The sequence below is a fragment of the Necator americanus genome, chromosome V, assembly GCF_031761385.1.
Source record: "Necator americanus strain Aroian chromosome V, whole genome shotgun sequence".
Classification (NCBI taxonomy): Eukaryota; Metazoa; Nematoda; class Chromadorea; order Rhabditida; family Ancylostomatidae; genus Necator; species Necator americanus.
The window spans coordinates 3,762,067-3,779,308 of record NC_087375.1 but is presented as its reverse complement, the minus strand read 5'-3'; the positions used below and the strand labels follow the sequence as shown (position 1 = coordinate 3,779,308).

General features: G+C 39.0%; 1 protein-coding gene across 1 annotated transcript; it reads left to right on the top strand.

Moving 5' to 3' along the window:
- Positions 1–162: 162 nt before the first annotated feature.
- On the top strand, positions 163–17,101 carry RB195_012834 (uncharacterized protein; the record flags this gene model as incomplete). The annotated part of the gene is made up of 51 exons (XM_064202398.1): positions 163–304; positions 361–498; positions 557–684; positions 1,085–1,184; positions 1,251–1,352; positions 1,446–1,529; positions 1,601–1,709; positions 1,788–1,889; positions 1,951–2,068; positions 2,228–2,333; positions 2,399–2,469; positions 2,643–2,792; positions 3,828–3,914; positions 3,992–4,060; positions 4,157–4,276; positions 4,351–4,513; positions 4,577–4,720; positions 4,900–5,071; positions 5,125–5,230; positions 5,686–5,805; positions 5,865–5,972; positions 6,188–6,311; positions 6,381–6,463; positions 6,517–6,667; positions 6,739–6,823; positions 6,878–6,968; positions 7,916–7,989; positions 8,127–8,296; positions 8,374–8,501; positions 8,757–9,427; positions 9,484–9,613; positions 9,671–9,762; positions 9,828–9,945; positions 10,003–10,059; positions 10,166–10,243; positions 10,315–10,391; positions 10,445–10,536; positions 11,156–11,265; positions 11,324–11,481; positions 12,088–12,141; positions 12,209–12,292; positions 12,501–12,563; positions 12,627–12,704; positions 12,786–12,860; positions 12,974–13,071; positions 13,132–13,187; positions 13,252–13,309; positions 13,717–13,806; positions 13,861–13,922; positions 14,985–15,084; positions 17,007–17,101. 51 exons carry the CDS (start codon positions 163–165, stop codon positions 17,099–17,101), a joined length of 5,841 nt encoding a protein of 1,946 aa, XP_064058279.1.
- Positions 17,102–17,242: the final 141 nt, after the last annotated feature.

Genomic DNA, 17,242 nt, shown 5'->3' with positions numbered 1-17,242 from the left:
TTTTTTTTGGATTTGAGAATTTTGATGCTCGTGGATTACTCATCTAGAAGATAGTTCCAGCGTTTTTTTTTTCTTTTTTTCTAGTTCGTTTATAGATTTGGAATCGCAAATTATTCTCGTTCTTTCGATTGTACTTCTTACTGTTATTCGATATGTTAGGATATGAAAGTGGCAGCGAGGGTCCCTGATCCCTTGCGGCAAAAGTTTCTTCCACTGGATAACGGTTTCGAATTGGACTACTCGAAACTCGTCCGTACTCGAAATGGTTATGACCTCAACGTAAAGTACTTGATGGATTGTTCCGGTATGTGTACAAGGACTTTTTTCGTTGTAATTAATGAAATTCCTCTCGAATTTAAGGTGAATTCACGAATTTCGTCGCCTTGTATTGTGCCAACACCTTGTCAATACATAAACTTCGTGAAGATGGAATGGAAGCTCATTATATCTTCAGTGAAGAGCTGACAATACAGGATGTAGAATATTTCCGAAGTTCAGGTACTGGATTTCACTACTTTTTCTAGTGTTCAAATAATTTGCTAATTTCTATGTGTAGACGAAGGATTTGGGCTTGTTGTTGCGCTTAATAGCGCTAAAGTTCCCATCCATCCTCACTGCGTAGCTCTATTGCGATGGACCGGCTGTCAATTGAAACAATTGCGGAAATTGAAGATTGAAGAGGAGGTGCTTATTTTTTCTTTACATTTTTACAAAAGCGTTTTCCATATTCTATGGGTTTTTGATGGAGCTGTCGACCTCTTATGAATAGAAAACCGTCTGAATTCCATGCACAATTTCTGACACATTTCTATTTCTGGTTTCTGGTATTTGATGTTCTCTATTGACGTTGATCCTATTATGATTAGTTTTATATCCTTTTCTTGTCTTTCAAGAGATTTTTGAAAACAAGAGCTTGCTTCGTTCGCACTCTAAGAGGAGCTTATATTTTTGCATTACGTTGGTGGCGATGAGGACGAAGTGAGAGGAGTTTTAAGAATAATCTTATCCTTCGACTGAAATCTATTTGATTTTTTGTCGATGACATTTCTTCCATTTCAAAAAGACGACACAGCACACAATTTAGATTACTTGTCTTAAAGTTATCGTGGATGAGCCAAATATGAGTCAACTGCAGCCGTTGCTTCATCCAAGAATGTCCTCGTGGCCTCATATTATTGCTGTAGGTAAGAATACAACTATTGTTATGGTCTTTATTTTATTTTTTTTTCATGACGAATTCTATTTGATAGGAACTCGACTTGCTCATTGCTATCTTCTCCATTTTCAACTTGCTGATAGACATCAGGATATTGGAAACACACCTGTGACCGTAAAGCTTACTGATGGATTGAGTAAGGTTTTACTCGTCGTGTACTGTGTTGTAATCTCAGCAGTTCGAACCCCTCTTCCTCTTTCTATGAACTTCTCTAACCTTCTCTATTCAGAACCGTTCCATTCTGGGAATCAATTTCTATATAGCACTGTCGACCCTTCTACGGGACACACATTTGCAAAAAAATTGTCTACAGGTTATACTTATTGATGTACATGTGTCCTTTTTCTCATCTTCCCAGGAAACTTTTCCTTTTGATCATTCTAGAATTGGTTGACGTCACTTGCATAAGTTTTTTGGAGAAAAGTCGCACTGTCTTGGTCGGATTCTCGTTCGGTGGGATTATGACGATATCATTGACCACTTGTCCTACGATGTAAGTTTTGACAAGTTTCATTTTTGTTTTCATTTTGTCATAGGTTATTGAATGTTGGATATTTTCTTCTGGTTTCAGAGATCCTTTGGTTTATCCATGTAGTGCTCCAGTTAAGTTCATAGCACCGCTAGAACCAGACGACGATCCGAGATCGCATCTGTGGTTTTTCGCTGCATACGGGTAAGCACATTAGAAGTCCTCATACATTGCAGGCTTAGAGTGATTTTGTCTTCGTTTCTAGAACAACCAAGGTGAAGCCAATCCAACTATGCTTGTATGAAGTGATGTTTCCTGATGAAGAGGCTCTTCCGTTACATGAGCGTTCCTGGAATAGACCCGTCTTCACCATTAAACTCTTGGTACGTATGGAAGAATTTTTTTTTGCTGTTGTGACGTTCTAATATGTTCCCCCGTAATTTCCTTCCAATATTATTTGATTATTATGAAGTGATTAGCTGGATTGTACGTTTAAATGTTATAGCAATGCTAATATGCACACCTTAATGCTTGATTTGTAGATTCCGTTCCACAATTCCACTCGTTGGATTTCCATGCAAAATTTAGTTCGAGATCGTGCTGAACTTCGGTGTTCCGACGACTCCACAAGGGATAGTTTCAGAAATGGTGCCTCAACTTTTAATATTAATACGACTATTAATTTGAATGAACTTGTTTTTTCAAAGTTTCAGGTCCTGATAAAGACAGATCGCTAGTATTCTTTTCCTACATCGCCAATGATAAACATGGATCCTGTCTGATGGTATCGTTTCCATATTTGCATAGTTTCAATATTTCTTTTGCTGTTTTGAACTTTTTTGGTTTTTACCTGTTTCCCTTTTTTTTATTAGATGTTTGTATTTGTTCCATTTTAGTCATGCTTTTGCATTTAAGTCATTTTTTTCTCACGTCGTCTTTATCCATTTTTATATTCAGGGTGGCCTTTTCGACCTTAATGCATATTACTACAAACGCCTTGTGCAATCTATCGCTCACGATGGAACTGCGGCTCAACAGTGTGCATTTTTATCTACGGTGCATCCCATTCCAATGCATCACAAAGAGGAAGACTTCTCTCTGATAAAGGTGAATGATTATAACAAGGAATTTCCGAAAAGGAAACAAGCGATTTGCAATATTCACTTTTCCTTGCCATAAAATGATAGCAATTTTTGCTTCAAAGCCATGCCTTTTCTTGTAAGTGACGGTTTCTTGGGGAAAATGTAGTTCGGAGGAGGGAGCACTTAATACGCTCTTATTTCTCGACGCTGTAACTTACTTTTTTTCTCCTAAAAACCTTAACTTACATGTCATAGATCTTCTGAAACTAATGCTTAGGCCTTAGGGCCCCTATTTATTAAATTATTTACTTCGAGAAATAAGAGCGCCACTTAGTGCAAATACCTTAAAGATGTACTTTATGGGATTTTCTTGAAGTGATAGCAAAACCGATGTGTCTCTATAGTTTGTAATCCTTCCATCTAATTCCTACAGTCCTAATCATTACTAATCCTTCATATTTGTTTCCGGGCAGCTCTTCAAAGGATCCTAAGATACATCTTTTGTCTTTTTTCTCGGAGTAGTGTACCATTAAAATAAAAATCCTCACAGCGAAAAAAAAAACCTCGATTATTAAACACAAAAACTAGTCCCAGTATGTAGAGTACATCAAACTGAACGTGGACGGAACTTTGCTGAAATAATGTTTTCTTGACTACAATTTGTTTCTGTAGAGATAGTTCTTTTGTTTGTAGAACATTTTTCTCTTCAGTGAAGTAATTTTGGGTGTGCAAATTAAAATGCAAACTTGATGTTCAAAAGATTATGTTGTACTGTATTCATAGGAATATGGGAAGGAGACAGTGTGCGTGTGAAGCAGAGAAGAAGCGCGCATTGTGGTATTCGCATAACTCACCATAATGAACATACCCTACGCCGACTATAAGTACTCATGATACTTGTTCATATGGCATGGTTCATATTGACTTATCATTCAAATACATTTGAAATATTTATTTAAGAATTGACCCAGATGAATTGCAAACCACTAGGTTTCACGGCAATTCTTACATTTGGTTTCTTTCTGCCTTTAATCTACATGTTCGTGGAGTAAATATTTAGGATTTGGCCATTGATACAACTTGTATTACTCGTTTTATATCCAACGTTAGCGATGCGGAGCAAATGTTCTATCCTTCAGCACTTGAGGTGACTTTCTATAACCGTTTTTAGAACATTCCTCGAAATTTTCGTCAATTGTTGGGTTCTACATGACTTTATTTTAGATCTCCGTGGTTCATGTTGCCGGTGCAAAAAAATGTTATCAGTTCACTTTGCCCAGTCTTCCAAATCAGGTTTGGCGCAGTACGGCAATTTGTTCATCGGCTATAATATTGTGTTACTAAATATTTGCGATTGTTGATTTTCAAAGTCCTTAGTAATTATTGCAGTTACTGTCCACGATTTGCGCTGATCTAGAAATGCACATGGCAGATGCTACTTCGGCGTCATCTTGGCTTTCTGCTCTAGGTTTTTGCAGAAAAGAAGCGCAGCCTATAACCACAGATCAGGTCATCTCTACATCTCATTTTCTGTTATATTACTCTTGTATCTTAAACTTTTAAAGTATCTTTGACATTTTCAGTACAACAACCTATGCTTTGTTCTGTGCACATTAGTTAGTCATCAACGTGCTGTATCCATCGTGCAGTTTATCAAGCTTAGTGAATCCACTGAACTGCGCCATCTGATTGCATCGTGGATTTGGGAGGAAATCGACAAGGCAACCAAAAAAATGCACGAAACAAGTTAGTTGGAATGTAAGATTTAGTTCTATCATTACTTTTTTATGTCACTAATTTGTATTGCAGTCGAACCGTTGTTTGCAAGATTTTCTGCACCTCTTTCTCCAGCCGGCCAGAAGTCATTGGCTCATGTACACGACGTTTTCGTGGCGGGTTCACAAATTCTAAGGGAGTTAATCAACGCCTGTGAACGGGAACAGGATGAGACGAGTATGTTCGGTTTTGTACTTTATACATACTCGATAGTTTCCGTTGTACATTATATTTTATATCTGTTGCGTAGGTGCGCGAGCTATATGGTATTTTATATCAAGACGCTCATTGTCGGTTATTTCCTTCAGTAGTATGCGTCTGCACTTTCATAACAATTTCTTTTATTTTCTTTTCAGAGGAGTACATCACTAGTCTCGAGGTGCAACGTTTTGCAACAGATAATCTGAGATCATATTCTGCTCTAATTCACCAACTAATTAAATCGAGAATCTTGCCTGTAGCTGAAGATAGGGAGATTCGGCTAGCTATGGAAAAAGCCTTGGAAGAACGAAGATCGAAGGCTTCGGGGTATACTAAGCTGTTAGCACTGTAGTGATATTTAATCACAAAAAAAGTCTTAGGCAGCAGCTATACATTGACAAGCTCGTCGCTCGCATGCAGCGTAAGTCACCAAACGAGCCGTTCTGGCTTGCAGAAGGACCAAAGTGGTATCCACCGGCGCTCTTGGTGAGTAACTCTAAGGCATCACCCCACGGATCTGAGGTGGTACGGATTTCAGGTGGAGTATTCGTATACAGGATCGTAGATTATGGAGAGGCGGGCAATTCCGTCCATTTCTTGCTAATTGGCCTAAAAAACGGCCGCACACGGCTGGCGCGCTTCAATCGAACTCGTTATGGAAAATAGCGCGCAAGAACACTCGAAGTCGTATCTTCCAGGCCATTTCTTACGGCAATTAGGAAGAAATGCACAGAATTACCCCCTATCCTTAATCTACGATCCCGTATACGAATACTCCACCTCAGATTCGTGGGGTGATGCCTTTAAGTCTTGATGGAGAATTGTTTTATCCAAGGTCTATAATAAATGGTATAAAATATGCAATATATAATATAATAGTATTTAAAGTACTTCACTTGCTCGTTTTGCCTTTTTTTTTCTTATTACATTTATTTTTCTAGAATTTGCTGGCTCCTATTTTACTCCTGAATATTCCCACTAAATGGAAAGGACAACTTCTTGCCTATTACCTTCTGGACTATTCACACTGCAAGAGAATGAATGATGATTCTCCCGATTCTGTAATAGTTGCTTTCAGCTTACGTTTGTTCTGTATTCGCTATATTTAATTCCTCTTCAGCATTTAAACCTTGTTGACGTTGTAACAAAACAGATGCATGGTCTGCTGGGTATAAGTAAGGACGAGCTGTGGAGCCTATACAAGTGTTGGTGCGCTGACAATGGAAAGGTTTGTTATTCACGTTTCTTTAGTTGAACAACTTGACGATTTCTGCACAGCAGTTACTGTAATGCTTAAAAAGAAATGGGGTGAGGGATTTTTAGGTCTAGCTTTTTTATAAGTTTGGTTCTGAGAGGCTATTCCAGTACTCAGTTTTGTACAGATTACAACAATTCTTTATTTATATATCCATTAAAATTCCAAAGTACTAAAGAATAATTTAGCGAGTGAGTGAAGATACTTCTGGGCAAGGATCACCAGGCAAACGTCTCTCTGCGCAATCCGAAGTCAAGCAAATGTTAAGCATTCCACGCCCACTTTCTGTTGCTGAAGAAGAGAAGCTTAAATGTAAGAAATGTTGTTTCCATTTATTTATTTTAATTTGCGCACACATTCCTGTCCCGCTGAATTCTTTAGCTCTTCTGAAGTACGTCCCCTTTGGCGAGTTTGCGTGGCAATGTTATCTGGCCAGAAATAATCGATATGATCAATTTGTGGAGGTTAAAATGTTTAGTTTGGGAATACAAAACAGCGTCAGCATTAGTCGTTTCAGTTACCAATTCCTACATACGAAAACAACGAAATAATTGTGGAATATCGACAGTTACTGCCAGTTATGCGTATGCTCCGACAAAACAACGCGCCCTCTTCATCAAAACAAATCTCATGGCCGAGTGACCTGAAAGAAAAGATTGAGAAATTCGGTATGCGTTATAAAGATTTGTAGTGTTTCTACAGAGACTTCATTCACTTTATAAATTCACACATAGTTTAGAGCGTGAACGATGCTCTTCCATTCAGTGTACAGCCGATACAGCCATTTACAATCGCGGAAAGACTCCAAAGCCTTTAAATAAACGGTACTGGTATTTAGTTTTTTTAACCCCCTCGAGTTCTTTTTTTTTCTCTTCTAGACAGTCGCATATTGATCCGTCCTCGCGAAAACGTCAACTGGCAGCACCTCTTCAAGAAATGAATACGAATTCTTCATATGTCTCTACTGAGGTTTGTCGTAACACTGTATACCTGAGCAAAAAAATGGAATTTTTAAATATATTTTGCACTTACTTTTTGTTACGCAAAAGTTGGTGCAAATTTGCGCATGTAATTAAGTGCATCATGTAGTTCTACCTGCTCATGACACTTACCCTAGAGTAGTCCAGTTTGGGGTATTCCCTATACTGGCATTTTCGTTCCAGTATCTTCCTGAGTAGATGTTTCATTTAGTGAAAATTATTTTAGATTTCACCATGATATTTCCTCATAGCATACTCATCCAAGTATCTGTGAGAACAGCGTGTTCTATTTATTCTAGAGTTTAGAACGGAACTAAGGTGTACTTCTTAAGGAATCCTAGTAGTTCGGTGAGAAAACATTATGGTATCATAAAAATCGTATGAAAGGTACTATGTGTGTAACCACACCCTCATCCCTTCACCAGACGTGAAATCCCACTCTTTCATATAGAAGTTGTTCACGCATATCTATGAAATGTATACGTATTTGATTTTGTTTTCCATCCCTTTGAGATAGAAGTTAAAACAAAGAATATTTTCTACCCTTTTTGTAAAGTAATGTTTATGAAATAGTTAAAATGTCTGCGTTATTCGTTTCTTTTATCTGTCATCGGAAGGATTCTCCGCTTAGTTCATAGCGAACAGGCACAATCGACACTTCTATAAATGTTGCAAGTAAAAAACATCCAAATTTCCAATATTTACTGTGGGTTCGATATAGTTGTTCCGAAAATTTTGTTCTCTTACACTTTATTAACTTTATCGTGACAGTGAAATTCCTGTTTTGATGTATGCTCAGCTGTAATCGCCTCAAATATGTTTGTTTGACGAGACTTCTGCCGAATTGAACGTCAATGTTTCATTTTCATGGAGACTCTGACATGTTACTTTCTAACAGTTTTATTAGTTTTGCACTCAAGAATTATCTACTTTCAGTCTGATAAGACAACGTCTGTGGCGAAGCGTGCGTTGCTAGACCTTAGTGAGGAAGAAAGCGTTTCTCTGCCGAGGTTTGCATTTCTCAAATTGCAGCAACTTTTAAGAGACGTTTTAATGTTAAATTTCACTTTTGGGTAACCTTTAGTTCGTGGTGCAGTTTTATTCTGCAAATCATCGTTCAAAAATGGAAACATTTTTGAAGTTTTAGGGATATCCCAACAAATACTTTGAACACCATAACGGATATTCTGCGAACGCCACAAGCTCGCGCTCGTGCTGCAGCACAAGCAGAATCTCAGCGAAAGTGGATTAACAAAACACCAGAAACAGAGTTTCAAAAACCCGCTCCGCGGAGTATTCTCAAATCTGCCAAAACAAGTAAGTCGTCCCATTCTGAAACTGTTGTTGTTTATGATCTGTACTTTTTTGTTCGTACTTACGTTTGTTAATTTCAGTTACTGAGCGCGCAGCTTCACCGTCTCGAAATCGCTTACAGTTTGACCTACCATCGTCTAGTCATTCGTCTGTGGAGCAAACTACCACAGCTTCTGATAGTTCTAAACAGTTGGAGAAAATGGCTCAGGTATGTCTTCTTTGTCTTTTCTGGATATGTACTTTGTTGGGCTTATGTTCAGGTACAGAACTCATTTATGCTTTCTAAACAGTAACGTGAAGTTGTTCTTTTTATACTAGATTTAAAAGTTTGTTGTCTCCAAGTATAACGAATGAAATCCCTTCGTTTACTTCTAGATAGCGTTGATAAATACTGTAATTAACTGTTTTCAATTTTAAATTTCTACCACTTCAAAGTTCACCTCTTGAAACATTTACTTTCCAGCCCAACTTCGATGAGTCCTTCGAGTACGAGGAGTACTCTTCAGATTCTCCTGTAATAGAAGAAGGACTGGAAGGTGTATCAGAGGGATTTATCCCATACATCAGTCCCGAACATAGAGATGATACAGCGGAAGCTCAACTGGAAAAGTCACTCGAAGTCCAAGATGAAGACGAAATTGAAGAAGATGAGGCAAATGTTTCCGTAGAGCAGCAAGATGAGGAAGAAGAAATAGAAGCTGTGCACGTTTCGAAGTTTGTATTAAAAGAAAAAGACTTACAACAGCACGAGGAGGGTGAGGAACATGCAGCGAGGAATATTACTGTCGAGTACTGCGAGGAACGAAGTTTCGAACAGCAGGATGAAGAAGATGAAATGGAGCCTGCCGAGGAGGTAGAGGATATTATCCAAGGTTACGAGACTGACCGCATTGTTGTACAACGGGTCGATCATGGAACTCGACGACATGCTGAGCTTGACCAAGTATCATACAAACAGTTTGAGAAGCAGGATGAGCTGGAGACGCTTGGAAACAATAATACACATTATATTTACCGAGAAGAACAAAATGAGGGTGAAATTTTGGACGTAGTACCAAAGGCCAAGAAACAGCCGAGCAACACCTACGAAGTCCAGGATGAAAACTTTGAATATGATTCTGTTAACATCGTACGGTACGTTGCAGAACGTCATTATAAATATTATTTTTTTTCCTATTTATCTTATTTAGGTATGAGTCTGTCGTGACGAGAACGGCTGAAACAACCTCAATTGTAGAGCGCTCCTCTACCCTCAGCATTCCTGATGGACAAACTTTCCAAAGTGTTACAGTAGAACCGTTGCTGCAAGACGTTGTCGAAGTATGATTTACCGGGCGTGATACCTTTCATTATTTTCATCATTATATTCATCCTCAGGTAGCAGAAGAAGTTCAAGACGAACGCGAAGAAGATACTGCTTTTGAGGCAACTGCTCTCGCTTCTGGAGACGCTGCACATTTGTCTAGGAGGTATTTCGTTGGTTTTTACTCTTTTTCTGAATGTTTTTTTTTTGCTCTAACATTATCGTTTTAAGTCCTACCAGTGCTGACGTGATCGATAGCCCAATCGCGGAGCCTCATACGAAATTGGTAGATTATTCACTTCACGAGTCAAGCTTCGAGTGCACTCCTAATCTGAAGAAATCGGATAGGGTATAGTTCTTCCTAGAATTTTGTCTACGGGATCATGTGATGTAGGAAAACATTAAGCTTGAAGTCGCTTCTGATGAGACCAGTCCACAACCGACACTTGAACTCGATACTGTGGTAAGTCTATTAGAAAACCTCGTCAATCTTGTATGGAAGCATGTTATTAAGCTTTGAGATGTGAAAACACTAGATTATTCGGTTTTCATTCGAACACTCTGTTTAGAATGACGATGAAGTTAGTTGCGTTGGATCAATACATACGAGTCAACCATGTACTAAGTTGAAGAGCCTTAGTCCGAAGGTTCTGATTTTTTTTTGCAGCAATGTGAATTTAACTGAAAAAATTCCTTTCTGCAATGCAATTTTTAACAGGATTCGCCATTACCGGAAGTGGTGGAACAGCATGGCGTGGAGGAAATAGAATCTATCCCTACTTACACTCATTCGAGGTCGTATTTATTCTATCAAATATTTAACATTCTTCAGTTAGCATTCTTTTAAGCGGATCTCGTCTTTCTGATGTTGAAGTTTCACATGAAGCAATCTCTTCACCTTCAGCTCATTACGATTTACCAGTTTTGGTTGATGATTCGGGTAAGTTGTGTTTTATTCGTTCATTCCTATTTTTTTCCTTAAAATTTGTTTCGTTCAGAATATTTGGTTGTATAGGTAGTTCTCTTCCATGTGCAACTGTTCAGTTAGGTTGTTTTGGAAAAATAGTCAGAAATCCTCGTTTTCATTTCGTTTTGCTGCATTTCATTGTCATACGTAGACTCTCTGCGAGATATCCCCTTAACTTTGCTCTCTAGCTCGTATCTAGTCAATCACAGTAGTATGCAATGGCAAAAGCCGTTTTAAATGCGTGCAGTCTTTAAAAGAAGCATAGTTACGGTAAAACAGGTAGAAACATTACAACACTAAATAGGCAATGAATCAAAACTTTTCGACCGTACCATGCTTCGGTTATTGTGGAATTTATTGCGAAGAAAGGGATTCGCTCTAGAGGGAAGTGAAGAGGATGAGCCGAACTTGCTGTCGAAGTGGTTTTGAAGTCTTGAAGATTTTGGAACATAAGAAGCATCCATTTCTCGTATTGTGATATGCTGGAGGACACATATTAGCGGAAAACTCCATATTTACTAAAGATTTATCCCATCCTATGACAGCAATAACAAATAAAATGGCTTATTGACTCAGAACATTGCACTTTCAGGAAGCAGCCCAAAAAGCACGTATTCGTCTTCAGGGGCTCGATCACCACATCCATCTGAGCCAGATTCATCTAGTGGTATAACTGAAAGTAAGCAGCGCTCTTTCAGAAAGGTATCTTTTGCTGCAAAGAGAGTTAAATATTTTGTTTAATTCGGTCACTCATGTACAGTCTATGTCTCGCACATCTGCACCAGCTACTCCTGTGAGACAGTCACAAAGATTGCGGGAAAAAGCAGCCGAAAGTCACAATCTTGAAGAAGAGAAGAGGGCTCACGACATGGACTCAGAAACGCGTAAGAAAGGGATTACGGATATTGTTGAACATAGGTTCGTTGTTATCGTATGAAGAAGGACTAACATCTATTCTGTTATATTAAAAGCAGCGTTCGGGGAAGTTTCTTAGGTCTTCACGAGAGTAGGTGACGGCCGGGACGTACTTCAGAAGTGTCGAGGTGAAAACGAACATACCTCACCTCAAATTAAAGAATTCGAGATATCACTCTCAGCTTCCGATCTGCGCGACGTCACTGAAAACACGTCCAACAAAAATGACTTAGAGATCCTTACAAAGCAAAATTTATCGTATCGTTCGCGAAAATTTCCCTCATTTTGTGATGGGGCGTAACTCCTTTTGTTGTGATTTTCAGACGTCGTGTGAATTGATGGTTTTAAGTGCTTTTGATGTCTCAGATCCAGGGATCTGTGAGTAGAATTCCGCGTTTTCACAGCGATATTTTTGAAGTACGTCCTTGGCCCTCAATTCCTGATGGAAAGAGCACAACCTCTAAAATTTCCCCGAACCCTCAACCTACGTAAAAAATAGTGAGTTACGTTGACCTAATTTTGACAGAAGTTCATCTGTTCCACGGTAACTTGTGTAACAATTTTTGCTTTTTGCTTATTTTGTTTTTGAATTGAATGGGACTACTTCAGAAGATCTCCAGCAAGAACACGTAGCTCCACAAAGGAAGCGGAATTGGTAACACCGTAGGTTTATTTGAATTTCAAAGTAAGCAGAACCTCAGTAGCATTTTTTTAATTGTGTAAATTCCAGAGAAACTCCTCCACAATCGTCGAGAGAAGATAAAGAGTCCGATAACTTATCTGTAGTTCAGACTCCTACGAGAACATTACGATCGTACGTTTTCTTTTTTTACTTATAAAAAGTTGACAGAATTGTCGATTGTGAAAGAAAAAGCTCGTAGTACACTACGTGTCTGTGAAAGATAGAATTTGAAAGGGATGAAAAATGAAAAATGAGGTGAAATCAGTAATTTTCGATCAAACTGTTAAATTTTTGAAATATTTTTCGAAATCAATGAGTAAGTAAAAATGTAGTTTTTAAGAAGAACACCATCGCGATCAAGGCAAAACGACGTTCCAACTGTTTCAACAACGAGAACTCCACGGTACAATGAATGAAATTGCATTTTTTTATCCCTAATTTAGTACAAAAATTTTTGTTATTGTAGAAGATCGCGCAGATTAAGTGAAACTTCTACTGCAAGTGAAGCTACGATTACAACAGGGAGTGCGAGGAAAAGCCCAAGGTGCATGCGAAACAGTTTTTTTATTCTTTTTCTTTTCATTCTTACAGTTTTTTTTTTCAAATTTAACATCTACAGTTTTAGCCGCGCTACTCGTTCCCGCAAGGTTTCTACATCAGAGGATGAACCTGTTACAAGCACGCGAAAATCTCCTTCGAGGTAATCATCAGTGAATTATCCTCTTGTGAATTATTTCTACATGGTTTCATCTGTGTTATTGACTTGCTATTTTGCAGAGTTCTTACGTTGTTTATTTTACATGTATTTTACAGGCGTACCCCTACGCGTTCTATGTCAGCAACTAAACAAGCAAAGGAAACAGCTAATGTGAAAACTAAATCATTTGGTAGAGCCGCTAAAGCCTTGCAGCGTAAGTTGTTTGTTGAAAACCTCGTGATTGAATAACTCTTATGTCTTACTTCTGTTGTAGAAAAATTCGATACTATAAATCCGTTAGGGGAGATGGATGCTCGTTCCTATTTTGACGTATGTTTCAGTTCCACAGATTCTTTGTTATGAACTGTTTGTAGTTGCTTATTTACTTCTTCAGAATGCCATGGCGAAGAAGTCTATTGAACCTGGAGGAAGCAGACGTAGAACTCGATCAGGTCAGGTTCGAAGAGTTTGCGGCAACAAAGAGTTTGCGCAACTTTGACTTATCGCCTTATAAATATTAGGGTGTTCGGAAAGTATCTGTCGAAAATTTCGCAGGCGCAGATTTTTTGAGATCTGGAAGATCCCGTTTTAAATTTATAATATAAAGACACTACCGCTAGTATACACGTAACATATCTGGCTCCCTTTTCCTTGCCTATTTCATCCTATAATGGGCGAACATTCCACCCATATTCGACACGTACTATATTTTTTTTTTCCCTTTTAAATTTTTTATTATTTCAATATTCTCTTCAAAATTTTTCTAAATACTACCCTTAGGTGATATGCAACTGTTTACCTTTTTCCTTTCTAGCTCACTTTCCCATATTCATCTAGGTTTGCAAGGGCCTATTTTCAGATTCTGAAATCCCTGACATAAAATCGAAAAAGTCGAAGACACTGAATATCGAGGAAACCATTGAAGAGGTGGAAGAGGAGACTGCTACAGGCAAGAAATGAAAAATGTTCTAACGTGAAATTCTGCATAATTGTACTTGTTAAGGTTCGTCCCGTCCACCCTCACGTAGAAAGGCAGCTGTTGAGCAACAACCTGAAAACACAGAGGTGACTTTTCTGCTATTTTTTACTTGATTCTATCAGAAGTGGCGTGTGAAATCCTTAATTTTATTACCTCACTAGCGTAGTGAGTTACTTCATCGGCAAAAAAAAAATTAGCGCATCTTAAGTGGTAAAAAAAACACACACAAATTTGCTAATAGACCAGACGCTTTAGAACCAGTTCTTATAGTTTTGATTCTGTTTTTATTTCATTGTTTCATTTCAATATTTTAATGCGAAGAATTAATTCGTCGTTTGAACTGATGGCCAGGTCATTCTTGCGCTCTGATCCCTGAATTTGTGCGTAGTTCTTTTTTTAGAAAAATCTCGCTGACGAAATCATCGTCTGGGCACCGCCTTTTGTATTTTGATATCCACTGTAGAGGGAATAACTTGAGAAAGAAACTTCACGGAGCTTTTTTTATGTGAAAGATGTTCCCTTCACCTACGCGGGAAATATATGGCGCAAACAATAGCACCTTTGGTTTCAAGACAGTATGAATCACGGATTGGACTTAGTTAACTCGATCACCTTGGTAATATCATAGTTTGATACGCTTATCCGTAGCTTTGCCGAGATATCTAAATCTCGCACAGAATCCATCCATTCGTTGCTGCTCCTTCTGCTGTTAGGCCTAACTACACGCTTCAGTTGTTTGTCGACGACGAGTTTCCTATGAACGGCAGTTCAGCGTGATGAAACAGAGTTGTTGTTACGGATTCCATCCTCCCCCTTGATATTTGACCTATTTAGGTTCGGCTTTGGCAGGATACTGTAGGACGGCACCCTTCTGCTATATATGAGTAACTTCAGCTTTTGGTGATTGCTTTTGGTGCAATCGGATAGCAATCAATCATCCACAATGTTGGGAATTATTTTTTTGATTTTTGCACTAGCGCTGCTTACGTTTTACTGTGATTCACAGCATATCCTCAGGGAATGTATAGCATGGATAGCATTAACTAAGCTGTGAAGAGTTTTTCCAAAGAAAAAAAAAAGAACATCACGATACAGCTTAGAAACTTGGTAAAATATCAATAGTTGTTCTCACCAAACTTTGCTTGTAGGCAGCCGCAGTTGGAGGCAAAGGATCTACTTCACGTTCCCGACGTGCTTCGAGTGCAAGTGTGGTTGAACTTAGTCCGGCGAGGACACGGAGGACGAGCGGTACGAATTTTTTGACCAATTTACATTTTCTCTTCAGTGTAATACTTGCATGATAGTGTCTATTGCACTATATATAGCATATGTAGAATTATATTGTATATACATAATATACTACTGTATTCTGTTCTGCTTTGCCTCGGCTTAGCGGGAAGTAACTTCTTAACCTCACTTTCTTTCCGCTCTCTTTTCCATCTACAGATTCATCCACAATAATCTCAATGATCTATTAGCGAAGGGAATCTTGGGGTCAGTATTGTAGATACTTCGAAACGGTAATAAGTAATGAAGCCGTGAAGAAAATTGTGAATTTGCGATCAGGACAGTTGTGTTTGTCATTTTTTAGTGGAAAACTCCTTTGTAGGGGAACGAGATACGCCTATTGCAGTATAGGAAGTGACACTATTGAATAGTCCTAACAGCTTCTATTTTTCGGCTTTTTCTTATAATCCATCTTTATTTTGATGAGGAAAGCAGTTGCCCACCAAAAGCCTCTTGAAAGGAACCCTCAATGAAAAGTAGAGTGCAAGTTGAGAGTATCCTGCGATTTTGTGCTGCCGAACTGAGATAATACGTAATGAGGTCAGTCTCAAAATAATTATTGTGGAAATCGAATAAATTCAACATATCCTAGCAGAATTCCCTTAAAACAATCAAAGACTATGCACAGTGGCGGTGAATTCAACAACACCTGTCACTATGCGCAATGATTGCATCCAAGCCTACTGTGTGCAGTCATTTTACAGTAGGCTCTTTATTCCACAGCAAAGACGGGATGTTCCAGGAGAATTAGAGATTGTAACAGATTAGATCCAAGTACTCTTCTTGGTCCTCCCGTAACATTTGTAAATGGTATTTAAAGGCATTACCCCACGAATCTGGCGTTGTATGGATTTTCGTTGAAGTATACCTATATCGGGTCGTAGATTATGAATACAGGGGTGGTTCCGCTCATCTCTTCCTAAATCACTGTAAACAGACTGCTTCGGGATGCGGTTTCTCTATTGCAACGCGCCACCCCTGCGCCCCGCCCCCGCCTGCGATTCGTCGAATGAAATGAATTGCCTATCGTTGCGCCCGAGTGGATTTTCGCGCCGCCGTTGCACTCCGCCCCCGCCTGCGATTCGTCGGAATCCATCCGGGCGCCCCGAAAGGCAATTCATTTCATTCGACGAATCCCAGGCGGAGGCATGGCCCAAGGGTTGCGCGTTGCAGTAGAGGACGTCGTAAGGAACTACATTCTGAAGCTGTCTCTATTCACAGTGATACAGTGAGAGACGAGCGGAATCCCTGCATTCATAATCTACGACCCGATATAGGAATAAACGATAAGGCTTCTGGCTTTAATCAAACCGCTTGGGATGCGCCCCCACGTTCACTTTGGTTCAGATTCGTTTGAGGCTTACGAACGTGTAACTGGCCCGTACAATTACTTGCGGTGTCTAGCTGATGTGTCAGGTCAGTGTTTTTATCCTCCCAGACAAGTCTGGTACCAATTTATCGATCGATCCGGAAGGATGAAAGGTTTTGTGAGCACTAGGGCGGATTCGAAACCCCGATCGATCGTGCGGGAAGCGGAACCTCTAGCCGCTACACTACATCCGCTCCTGATATAGGTATACTCCAACGAAAATCCATACCACGCCAGATTCATGGGGTGTTCCCTTTAAACCATAAATTCTGGCAAATTCTGGTGATATCATTTCCTACTCCTCTCTGCTCTGCAATATTCCTAAGATATTTCTGAGTTTATTCTTTTGCATTTTATTTCATTTGAACCAATAGCACATTTAATTTTCCTCGAAGTCACCACATAATCATGCAGATTTTATTTCCTTCTTCCTGGATTCGATCCATCTCTCTTTCTTTCTGTTCTGCTAATGCTTTTCAATGAAACAAAGAAAAACTTAATAACTCTCTTACAGGATCATCAGTTTCATCGGTTGGTGGCACACCATCAACGCCCAAATCACCTAGCAGACGTGGACGACCACGTGGAATCGAGACAATTCCTGAATAGCTATCTATCCACGGGTGTTAATTTGTAGTTGTAGTTCACATATATTAGCTTTACTCGATGCTTTTATGTAATTTATGTCTAGTGTTTGTGTACTCCATTTGTCGCTATTGATGATTTTTAGTGGATTACCATAATAGCCGT